This window comes from Lissotriton helveticus, chromosome 6 (genome assembly GCF_964261635.1).
Source record: "Lissotriton helveticus chromosome 6, aLisHel1.1, whole genome shotgun sequence".
NCBI lineage: Eukaryota > Metazoa > Chordata > Amphibia > Caudata > Salamandridae > Lissotriton > Lissotriton helveticus.
Window position 1 is genome coordinate 1,434,220,646 of NC_136067.1, and position 12,945 is coordinate 1,434,233,590.

The 12,945-nt window shown below is 45.2% G+C and overlaps 1 protein-coding gene across 3 annotated transcripts in view; it reads left to right on the plus strand.

Annotated features, from left to right (window-relative positions):
- The window catches only part of LOC144761783 (MFS-type transporter SLC18B1-like), a 1,350,585-nt gene that overhangs the window by 539,782 nt on the left and 797,858 nt on the right, over nucleotides 1-12,945 (plus strand). For all 3 annotated transcript variants that reach the window (XM_078647026.1, XM_078647029.1, XM_078647027.1), the window contains exon 9: nucleotides 10,321-10,412. In XM_078647026.1, the coding sequence (XP_078503152.1) occupies nucleotides 10,321-10,412 (92 nt within the window). The remainder of the gene's footprint in view (nucleotides 1-10,320; nucleotides 10,413-12,945) is intronic.

A 12,945-nucleotide genomic window follows, 5' to 3' on the forward strand; every position in this document is an offset into this window, starting at 1 on the left:
TAAATGCTAATTCCTAACTATATATGGTCTATAACCTATGGTTTTTTCAGTGAATTTTCAAGGTTTTTTAAATGCTAATTCCTAACTATATATGGTCTCTAACCTATGGTTTTTTCAGTGAATTTCAATGGTTTTTTAATAGCAAATATCATAAGCTGTCGAATGTCAAGTACGTGGTAAGTAAAAACATTTTCGTGTTTATGCACACTGATCTGCTTTGAATGCTGCCCCCTCCCCCACCTCATTTCTATTACGAGTACTCTCTCTTTGCAAATAGTGAAGGGTAGTTAACGCAGGCCTTTGCCCCCGTTGTAATCCGTCGTGCCTGCTTCTCTCTCCATTTGATTCATTGTTATCCAAGCATTTACTGTTTTAGAATTGGTTCGCTTTGGTTCATTCTCTATTTACAAACAAGCACAGAGTCGCAATACTCTGTTTAGTCTTTGCAGATAGTGAAAAATCGTGTAAAAAAACAAAAGGAATCGAGCAAAATCAGTAGGCCACTAATGGGATCTCTTTTTGACCTCGCTAAAATAGAAACATTAGGAACAACCCCTCATGAGAAATACGAAACTAGTGAGATGAACTGAGCTCCACGTCATGATGGCTGCAAGACAGCTCGGCTCCGCCACCCATCCCGCCCAAAATAACGATAAACTCTATGCAAATATTACAAATATATACAACACACCAGCAAAGTAACAGGGTAAAACGTTTTATTAAATAACTATTTACATAACTATTTTATACTTTTTGTTGCCCGATCCGGCTAGCTCAATCGATCAAGCATGAAACTCATGCACTCTGATAGTTCAAAGTTTTGAGGAGTGCTTGTTACACTGTCTGAAGGTTATTTGCACCTGCTACAGCTTCACTATTCTCAATGTAAGTGAGGGCTGATTGAGGACGTGACTGCATTTGAAAACAATGTGATGCGGTGCCTCCCTGAACCGCTTGACGGAGGCCCCCGAGGGACGGTGTGATGGCGCGGACTGGGAGGGGGCGCTTGGCTCCTGCCCCCTCCCCAAGTCTTGTTGCCCTGGTGTGGCCTGAGATCGCCCCCGACATAGGCGGCCGGCTCCCGGGGTCAAGCGGAACTTTTTGCCTTTTGGTGACTCTTCCATTCTTGACCTTGTCCCACAATCCGTTTGACCTGAAGACACGCTGTAGTGGGGCGCCCCTTTACCGTTTCAGTTGCCATTCCGCCCGCTTTTGCTACACTGTGCCTCTTTCGCTATTCAGCTGTTTACCGCCCGCTCTTGCGACTACAGCGTTTCGCTCACCGTGTAGTTGAGTTGCTCCCGCTCTTGTGGTGCAGCGATAGGCGGCTGCCACAGGACTCTCAAAATGGCGGCCGGCTCTTCAGATTTGGGCGTGGTCCACTAAAATGGCCCTGCGACACCTTGGAACTTGGACGCTTGTCTGCTAGGGCTTGGGCTCCATTCTCGAAAGCGTCCCCTCAGCCTTGAAGATTCTACAAAAGTCTTGGGGGCCCCCGACTCCCGCAGGCTTTTGGTGGGGAGCGGCTGCCATGATTGCTCGTGGAATGGCCACGACGGAGCTACGAGATGATGGTGCTCTCATGCTGACGCCAGCTTCAGTCTGAAACATCCAGAAACACTGTAGACTACCAATTCGATCAGTTCCGGTAGCGCCCCAACGTGACCCGGTAGAGAAGAACTTGCCGTCCCCTCTTTGACTGATGGTTCTTGTTGCCTGTCCCTTCTGTTGTCATTTAACAGAACTATTTAGCCTGCTGAAAGGGGTTGTGTTCCGACCGCTGGTTGGTGGAGACATTTTGACTATATTCTGGACCTGCGTTGTCGCGTAATGCGTCATATGACGCGCCGCGTTAGCGCATCCGGAAGCAATCCGGGGCGCGGCGCGCAGCGCGTAACGTAAGCATAACAGGTCATGTGACTTGTTAATAAAACTTTTCATTGGTTTTCATTTTACTTTTCTTATTCTAATGATGAAAGGCTTGGTCATATGACCTAAAAACTACGCTTTTTATTGCTTTCGAACATAATTTTTTCTTAAACATATATGTTATAATGTTCCAGGCTAACGTACTTTCCCGGAAAATTTACAACTGTCCTGCAAGTAAAATATATTCCTTTTTCGAGAAAAAGGGCGTTTCTTTGTCCCATGACGGAGCCGTTGAGCAAAAGAGGCTCCGCCTGCTGTCTTAGTCGCCGATACGCCTGAATATCAGATTCTTATCGATCACTTTATGTTGCAGAAGTAGAAAACACAACAGCCCTTGACCATTTATCTTTACTGCGTTCCTGCGTATTATACCTTTTACCCTTCATGTAATTGGACTGCTTTATTTCACTTGCTGATTCGAAAACAGTGACTATTATTAAAAACGTTACCAATGTAAATACTACTACCATGTTTTCTTTTAAAAACCTTTATTGTGAAAATTTCAGTATACAAATACGGGCCTATAACCACGTGGGCCGGCCACGGAGCAAACTGTAATCGTATATGATGAGGAGACATTTACACTGTAGAGGAACGTAACGGGCGGGACATTAGGTTGTAAGAACTAAGGTGTCTAACAGTTGCGGAATCGGTGGACGTACATTTTATAATTAAAATACGACAGGGCCAGTTACAATAAAATTATCTAGATATACATTTGCGGGCAAGTACCATGGGTGACGTTAAATCGAACTTTCAATAGTACAGTAATCAATAACACATCAGAACTTAATATCAATAGGGATGTCGAAATATTCAATCAATTCTCATCCCCGCCCGCCATGTGCTTCAAAACTGCATACGTATCTCGTGATATCAAGGTTGTGCAACCAGTACACAACAAGGAGTTGCGAGTCCCATTTATTCCGGCGCCATTTTGGGCGAGGACGGGCAGGTCCAGGATATAGTCAAAATGTCTCCACCAACCATCGACTATGATTATGTTCATATGCTGTATTTATTAGAGTAACACTCATCTGTCCACATGAAATTAATTTGCCACAATCTAAACATGTCATTTTAATCTTTCCAAAGTTCTTCTGAATATTTGGGACCGTTTCCCTTGCCTCTGATGCTGTCAGTGCCACTTCTTTGGTGAATGTACTGGCAGGTCGGGGGTTGTCCTCCAAATCTCTCTTTTGTGCACCAGTATAATTAATCGGTGCCACCTCTCCATATGACGATGCATGGTATAATAACCATAACTATATTTTTTTGTTCGGTTCCTCTGGAGAGTACATCGTGGCAGATGAGGCAGGTAACGTACCGGGCATTTACCTTTTTTGCATGTAGAGGAAAGGAAAAAAAATGTGAGCGTCCGAGTTCTAAGGTGTCCCAGGGCCATTTTAGTGGACCAGGCCCAAATCCAAAGAACAGGCCGCCATTTTGAGAGTCCTGTTGCAGCCGCCTGTCACTGTAGCAGCAAGAGCGGGCGAAACTCAGCTAGACGGCGCTCCACTGCAGATGAAGTGCCTCAACCTGGAGAGGCGGGAGAGGCTCGTTTGCGCCGCCTCCCCCCCCTTCGGGCACCCCACGCCGACTTTCGGCGCAGCATTGTAGGATGGCCACACCAGTGCGGCAACTTGCTAGACACCACCTCGGTGCCATCCGGATCTCGGCGCCCCACTGCAGATGAAGTGCCTCCACATAGAGGGAGAGACTCGTTTGCGCCGCCTCCCCCCCGCTTCTCAGAACTCTCAACTATGACACCATGTTGTGTAGATAAATCACACATCAATTAAGTTGGAAGTAGGTTTAATACAGGAATGTCCTGTAGCAGGTACACAGCCAGACAGGTTAGCAGTCAGCAGTAACTGAATACATTGGAATACAATATGTAGGAACACTCGGAATAGAATGTAGAATGAACATAGTTAAAGAGATACTCATGAATTACACAACATAACACACCACCTCGGTGCCATCCGGATCTTGGCGCCTTGTGCTGGTTCCGACCTATTCACACATCGGTCCGCTACTGACGCCACCTCACAGGCCAACGGGGCGCCCCACGCCGACTTTCGGCGCAGCATTGTAGGATGGCCACACCAGTGCGGCAACTTGCTGGACACCACCTCGGTGCCATCCGGATCTTGGCGCGTTGCGCTGCCTTTGGCCCTATTCGCACATCGGTCCGCTACTGACGCCACCTCACAGGCCAACGGGGCGCCCCACGCCGACTTTCGGCACAGCATTGTAGGATGGCCACACCAGTGCGGCAACTTGCTGGACACCACCTCGGTGCCATCCGGATCTTGGCGCGTTGCGCTGCCTTTGGCCCTATTCGCACATCGGTCCGCTACTGACGCCACCTCACAGGCCAACGGGGCGCCCCACGCCGACTTTCGGCGCAGCATTGTAGGATGGCCACACCAGTGCGGCAACTTGCTGGACACCACCTCAGTGCCATCCGGATCTTGGCGCGTTGTGCTGCCTTCGGCCTATTCGCACATCGGTCCGCTACTGACGCCACCTCAGAGGCCAATGTGGTACCCCACGCCGACTTTCGGCGCAGCATTGTAGGATGGCCACACCAGTGCGGCAACTTGCTGGACACCACCTCGGTGCCATCCGGATCTTGGCGCGTTGTGCTGCCTTCGGCCTATTCGCACATTGGTCCGCTACTGACGCCACCTCACAGGCCAACGGGGCACCCCACGCCGACTTTCGGCGCAGCATTGTAGGATGGCCACACCAGTGCGGCAACTTGCTGGACACCACCTCGGTGCCATCCGGATCTTGGCGCGTTGTGCTGCCTTCGGCCTATTCGCCGCAAGTGCGCACGCAACTCTGCTGCATAGCGAGTGAAACACCAAGGGGCGCCCCACTGCAGCCGAGGAACCTCCATCTTGGGGGCGACGCACAGCATCACATTGCTTTCCAATGCAGTCAGATCCTCAAACAGCCCCCACTGACTGACGCGAACTCACAGGCCAACGGGGCGCCCCACGCCGACTTTCGGCGCAGCATTGTAGGATGGCCACACCAGTGCGGCAACTTGCTGGACACCACCTCGGTGCCATCCGGATCTTGGCGCGTTGTGCTGCCTTCGGCCTATTCGCACATCGGTCCGCCACTGACGCCGCCTCACGTGCCAACGGATTTTCTATGCTTTTTATAACCCTATACCGCATAACAGGTCATGTGACTTGTTTATAAAACTTTTCATTGGTTCATTTTACTTTTGGTTTCCTAATGAGGAAGGCTTGATCATATGACCTAAAATAACACTTTTCATTGGATTAAAACATTTTTTTTCCCAAACGATGAAAGCCCCACCTTGTTTCTGGATGTTTCAGACTGAAGCTGGCGTCAGCATGAAAGCACCACCATCTCGTGGCTCCGTCGTGGTCATTCCGCGAGCAATCATGGCAGCCGCTCCCCACCGGAAACGTGCAGGAGTCGGGGGCCCCCAAGACTTTTGTAGAATCTTCAAGGCTGAGGGGACGCTTTCGAGAATGGGGTCCAAGACCTAGCAGACAAGCGTCCGAGTTCCAAGGTGTCCCAGGGCCATTTCAGTGGACCAGGCCCAAAAAGGAAAGAGCCTGCCGCCATTTTGAGAGTCCTGTGGCAGCCGCCTATCGCTGCACCGCAAGAGTGGGCGCAACTCAGCTGAATGGCGGATTTTGGCACAGTGTACCAAAAGCGGGCGGAATGGCAACTGAAACGGTAAAGGGTCGCCCCACTACAGCAGACGAGCCTCCACCTGGGGAGGCCCGTTCATGCCGCCTCACCCCCCCCCCCCGGGGCGCCCCACGCCGTTATTCGGAGCAGCATTGTAGGATACCAAAACCAGTGCGGCAACTTACTGGACATCACCTGGGTGCCATCCACATCTCAGCGCGTTCTGCTGCCTTGGGACTATTCGCACAACAGACCGCTACTGAAAATGCCTCCCCCGGGACGCCCCACGCCGTTTTTCGGAGCTGCATTGTACGATACCAAAACCAGTGCGGCAACTTACTGGACATCACCTGGGTGCCATCCACATCTCAGCGCGTTCTGCTGCCTTGGGACTATTCGCACAACAGACCGCTACTGACGAGGCCTCCCCCCGCACCCCCCGGGACGCCCCACGCCGTTTTTCGGAGCTGCATTGTAGGATACCCAAAACCAGTGCGGCACCCAGGTAACATCACCTGGGTGCCGTCCAGAACTCAGCACGTTGTGCTGCCTTGGGACTATTCGCACAAAACACAGCTACTGACCATTGTTGCTTCTTTTTTCCATAAAATGTTTAAATGTATTTACTGTTTTTGTTGCGTTGTATATATTTATAAGTTATTAAAGTTTTATAATCCTACTACTTTGTTGGAGTGCTATATATTTTTAATGTGACACATAATTGTAAAAACTTTGATGTACAAAGAGGCATCCCTGGAATCTTCCGCTTCAGGCTGGGTCCCCTCCCCAATCACAATACAGGATGGTTTTCAGATAGTAGGAACGTGTGTGGTGTGACGGATCTCATCGGGTGGGGGCCTTGATCTACTGTAACTCCTTTGAAGAGGGGTGATTCTTTACAGCTGGAGCCATAAACTACATCTGCAGGGCTAGGTGATAGCCTGGGACCGGCCTGGACAATCGGACACATAGGAAGAGGAGTGTCAGAGGGTGCGGTAGTGAATAGGGCGAAAGGGAGGTGTCGAGCGGGCACAGGGTGTGATTCTCAGGGAAGAACAGCGCAGATGGGGGGAGGTTTATTGTCCATGCATAAGACAGAGAGCGGGGGTGACCAGTGCCTGGGGGAGATGCTTGCGAGGGTGGGGAGCCATGCTAAGGATCGACAGCGTGCAGAGAGTGGGTCTGGTCAAGGCATCTAAAATGGCTGCCGTGCACGACAAAAGTGTGGCATTTGAAAAAAGGCAAGATGGCGCAGACAATGTTTATCAACACTTCCTGATTTCCTTCGAATCGAACGTTAACAGACGGTATCTCTCCCACACTACCGGTCCCCCTGGGCTTAAACGCCGAGATGGTAGGGACTGCATCCCGTGGAGATAGGCCGAGACGTCACTCGGCAGAAAAAAAAAAAAAAATCTAAAAAAGTCTATAAACATACAATAAGTTAAAAATCAATCATTCTTGTTTCCTTGTAGTACGCTCCCCAGACCGCTTCCCGGTTCGCGAACCGGGCGCACCCCACAAAAAAAAACGATTTTTTTTTTTTTTGCCCCGCGGGGCCCTTTTAAAGCCTCCACATCAAACCTAGGGGGTCAGGGAGGATCTACTATGCCCCCTTATGGTCATTTGCCCCTTCGCTTTGGCCTCCTCTTGTCTCTCGATCCTACCGAGAGACAAGATGGCGGCCGCTACGGACTGTTTGGAATGTTTACAGACACCGGAGAGCCAATCAGCTTCGCTTCGCAAAGCTCCGTAACGCGAAAAGTACGCGAAACGGAGCGCTACCCGGGACGCTGTCACAGATATATATCTTTTTTTGAACGTTAATTTCTCAAAATCCACTGGAGCACATATATTGAGACCTAGCAAAGGCACATCGGGCTACCAGTCCCTACAATTTTGCCAAGTTTCGTGCAAATCCATTCAGCCGTTCGGGCTAAAATTGAGGCCAACCGCCCTATGGAAATTAACATGGGAAAAACGCGTTTTGGGACCCCCCTTTTTTCTCGGCCCCCCCTTGACGAAACCCCCCCAAATTTTCTGCTCAGAAACGAAATGTTCCATTTTCCTGAAAATTTCAGCCAATTCCGTCCACAAACGCCAAAGTTATTAGACATAGAATTTTCAAAAATCCCATAGAGAAAAAATCCTAACTATATATACCTACTGGCGACCGCCAGTAGGTAATATATATATATATATATGTTCCAAACAACAAAGAATAGCGTACGCACTCAGGAAGACAACAGGCAGCCCAAAGTTCTTAGATTTCCGATTTAATCACACAACGCGTTTCGGCACCAAGTCTTGTTCACGTGTGAAGGTGCACGGTAATGTTTTCACTTAATAAAGTTACACGAAACAGTTCATGAACATAAACAAGGGTCTGTGTTGTTTCACATTTTGGCAAAAAAGTGTCAGACATCTTGGAGCAGTTTAGTGTCATATTGATAACCAATTCTGTCATATGATTGTAAATAAACATCAATAGGCTCTAATGCATCGACTCTCATACATAAAATCAACAGTACCGAGTCGAACTTTAAAATACATAATTGCGCGATTATGGCAATATACTTTAATGATAGATGGCAGACATGATGGAAACGATAGTGTTCCTATAGGACTGCGCTATTCAGCCCCTGATCTGCGTATAAAATAACTCATATTAAGTGAAGGAAATAAGTGTATTTATCGTGGTGAACATGCTATTTTGAGCGTAGATTGTCCATACTTCTATAAGACGTGCAATGCTGTGTGCTAGATATTCCTGTCTAATACCTGATCATAGATCAATTGCCAGTGCCCGATCTGAACAGGAATCCCCCAGTGGGCAGCAGGTGCTTAATTCCCACTGATGTTCATTGCCATGTCAAAAGTCCATTCTTGGCAAGTGCCAAAATCAACCAAGTTCATACATGATACGTGATCGTGAATTTTTATAAGTGACAAAATAGTGCTAGTGATATATCAACTTACGAACTGTGACTATAAGTGCATACGAGTCGGATGAAAAGGGTAGGTTGCCCGTGTTGGTGTGTGCATGGCCCACTTCCTTTTCTCCTGAAAAATAAACAAAAAGAGAAAAAATAGATTAAAATTGCTGTGTAGCAAACAATTATATATTATATGCAGTATAATTCATCCTTAAAAAAGAGGAAGAAAATAAAATGATTAACAGTTAATCCATTCTTGTAATACTGTTTCTGATGTTACTGAGAGAGAGTCACATCAAGAGAAAGAAAATAGCTATTAAGACCTCTCCTTTAAATGTATGGAAAGTTCCTCATCCATGTTGAGTCCCCTGGGGCTTTTGGTTTGAAAAGGTTTCATATACCGGGATTCTCGTTGTCTTAGGGTAGGTTCTCTGTCACCACCCCTTGGATTTTTTTGAATTTGTTCTATGATCATGAAGCTCAAATCCGTTGCATTGGAGAAATGTTTCTCACTAAAGTGCCGCGCTACAGGGTACTTGGGGTCTCGACTGGTAATGGCCCTGCGATGTTCGAGTACCCTTTTCTTAGCGCTACACGTCGTACTGCCAATATACCACAGTTTACATGGACATTCAATGGCGTAAATCCCAAAATTGGTGCTACAGGTCAAAAACTGTGTGATCTTCTTGTTCACACCATTGTATGTCAAATCACTTTTGTATTTGCTGTTTCTACATGCCTTGAAGTGACTGCACTGATAGAAACCTTGGAGTCCATGTCCTGTATTAGATGGATAGTGTGTGATATCATTCCTGGCTATCACACACTATCCATCTAATACAGGACATGGACTCCAAGGTTTCTACCCGTGCAGTCACAGCAGTCACTGCGAAGCATGTACAAACAGCAAATAAAACAGTGATTTGAGGCTACCCTTGCGAGTTGCTGGGAAATCGAGTCCTGAGAGAGAGATACCGGACCTCCTACATTTTAAAACCAAGGTACAAAGCTGATTAGACCCTAAGAGAATTCTTGGAATAGATTCTTGGCAAATAATACTAAAAAGAGGCTACACCTTTCTTACTTCTTCCCTTGTACTAGACCTAGGTTAGGTACACCGGGGTAGGCGTATTTTAGAAGCATCAGTTGAGTACTTTTAGTCATTATTTTATCACTGTATGTATTTTATGCATTTTAGGTATCTTATGGCTTAGAAACCATATCATGCTTTTACAGCATTATTTTATAATACTCTTTGTATTGTACGCTCTGTACTTTACAGCAAGTATTATGATTGCAGCAGTTAATGTCTTATGCTTGAGAAAGAAGACTGTTCAATAAATACCCTTTTATTGAAAACGCCCGTCTCTCTATTTCTCTGCACCTCTGGTGAAACGAAGCATGCACAATTGACTGAGTGAAATAACTATCTATTGTTTCCGCGACTCTCGAGATACATTTCTTATTCTTGAGAAACAAAGTTGTCATGTTAATGCGGTTGTCAGAAACGAATCCCTTCTTGTTAATTCGAGAAAGTTTATAGTGACCTCTGAGCTAGCTGGCACACACACAATTAAATTTAGTATATTCGGTAGAGACCTAGTCGACTTCAGTCCTCCGTCTAACCTATAGGATATACTATTCCAATGCGCAGAGCCTATTGGGAATATAGGAACTACACTACACTCTGAAGTGTCAGCAGGAAAATATGGTAAGGAAAACAAAAAAGGATTTATATATGTGCAATTAAGAGATTCTTTTTTATTTTTAGGTGCTCCAGAAATGGTTCATTGTCATTGGTTGCTTGGGGACAGCTGCATGTTTTGCCCTGTTAGGACCGGCCCCTTTCTTGCACATTAAAAGGTACATTCTCTTCATTTTTTGTGTTTTAATTGCACCACAAAGTTTAACAACATTAAATGGTAATAGGATTGTGAAATACATCAGTTTACTATTTGCTGAATATGTTGAGGAAAAGAGACCTGCTGATTACACATTGATTCTAACGGGCAGAGGAGTAATTAATTTCTATACACATGCGAAAAATACAATGAAAAATATTTTTGATGGTTTTGTGATGTGCAAAATATTATAATTTAAAAATGATTGTTAAATCAGGTAATGTAAGTTGCTCTAAATGCTTGACATTTGCCGTGGAATCCAAACTGCATCCATTTCTCTATGGGCAGCGGTTATACCCGATTTGTCACTAAACGACAGCCTTGAGGTTTTCTTTAGCCTTAGATACTGTACTATAGCCATAATACTTAATTTGGTACTTGAAAAGACACACTTTTCATGTCACACCTGAGATTTCATTCAGGATCACATTGCCAGTTCAATGAGTACTACAGCAGTTAGTTCGCAGAGCTGAGTAAACATATAATGCGGCTGCATGCACGCACCACACTTCTGCAGGGCTTTATGTTTTCTATTCCTAGAGTTCTCCACAACTTCCTGCTTTTGACATTGTAAAGGCTGACAACCAGTGTTGGGGTTGCAGGAGTCTCCCATGTTTAGTTCCCCATTCCTAATGGACTGGCTAACGTAAACGTTTGACTTCCGCAAAAATTGTTTCCATTTTTAAACCTTTATTTTCAGAAAACTTCCTCTAAAGCTCTAATTCTGCTTAGACTCTGTATATGTGATAGATCTGTCATATTTTACATTCACTCTTGCAAATATCAGGATTCAATCTAGCCACAGCTTTTAAAAGGAGTGACAATATTCCTTCATAACCCTGTATGTGTCGGTCTGATGCTCCTGGATAGAGTCTTTGCAATCTCAAAAAGGATCAAAAGAACTTCAACAAGAATCTTAGTATTTGCTGATGGTGAACACAGAAGGACCAATATATTGTTATACTCCTTTCTACCTCTCATATATTTTCCCTATCTTTTAAAAAATTGCAGTTTAAAGTCACACTTTTTTGCAGTTTTATATGGAGTGAACTCGGCCCAAGGATATTTACGTGAACACTACACATCAGAGTCTTTTTTTTAGGCACTGGGAGATTAAGTGATTTGCCCAGAATCACAGGATGTTGAGCTGATGCAGGTAGTCAGATGTGGTTTCCAGGTTTCTAAGTTGCCAGCTCTGGCCAAAATATCACATCCTCTCCCTTATTAATCTAGGATGCCATCAAATCCAAAGATAGTTACCTAAGAAGGGTAAAGCCAAAACTAATATCTGGGACCTGGGTAAAGGACAGTACATAGGAACAATGGTCCCAGAAAACAGTGCTACAATGCAAAAAAATCACATGAATCAAAATATGAATTCAAATGCAAAACTAGGACAAGGAGTATTTGTTGCTCAAAGTGTTTTATTCACACTGGGCATCGATATGTTATTGTAAATATTCACATATCATTACATACGAAAGTGTTCCTAGATGGGAATGAAATGGGAGAAAAAAAGGAGGTGGGGTGATTGTGATTTAAGTGAGGATAGGAAAGTGACTGCAGGGTAAAGTGTGCATCAAAACAATATGTCACTTTGAAAACACGTGCCTCATTCCTTGAGCCTATTAGTCACAATTTTATCAAAACATTAAGTAGCCATGGTTTGAAATAGTGTGTTTATAAACAACAAGGGACCCTAAGTAAATCAGCAGAGGACCTTAGGGAGCAATTCTTTGAAAACAACAATGGTCCCATGCAACAAAGAATAAAGCATACAAGTGAATACAGACACAATAGATTCTGTATTTAAGCGACTTGTCCAGCCGGACAGTGGTCGGCAAGTATATTTACTAAATAACACAAAATATAAAGAGAATATCCTTCGACAGTCTGACGGTGTGGGGCACAAGCCTGTACCTCAATTACACAAGAACACTTTAATACATTCAAAGTGAGCAGGAAAGGGCTTTTTAGGCAAAAAGCTTAAATTGATCATTGAATCGGAATTCGATCGCTGTATAAGTTGTCGGAAGTACCTGGGGAAGGAGTGAGAGGAGGTTAACACAAGGTTCAATGGAGGTAGAACCAATGCGGCACTCCTTCCCCAGGTACTTCCGACAACTTATACAGCGATCAAATTCCAATTTCCCTGACTGGTCCTGATTCTGAATCTATTGTGTCTGTATTCATTTATATGCTTTATTCTCTGTTGCATGGGACCATTGTTGTTTTCAAAGAATTGCTCCCAAAGGTCCTCTGCTGATTTACTTAGGGTTCCTTGTTGTTTATAAACATACTTTGCACAATCGCTAGATTGCAAGGGCAATTACTTGGCCTTCCACTTTCACTAGTGGTTCACTTCCCCATCTCTTTTATTTCATATTCATTTTTGTACCATCTTCTTTTTCACACTCTATTAGGTAACCCACACAAACATAGCCCAATTGATATGTCCGATCAAGCTCCATTATACTCCCTTGAGTACATTAAAA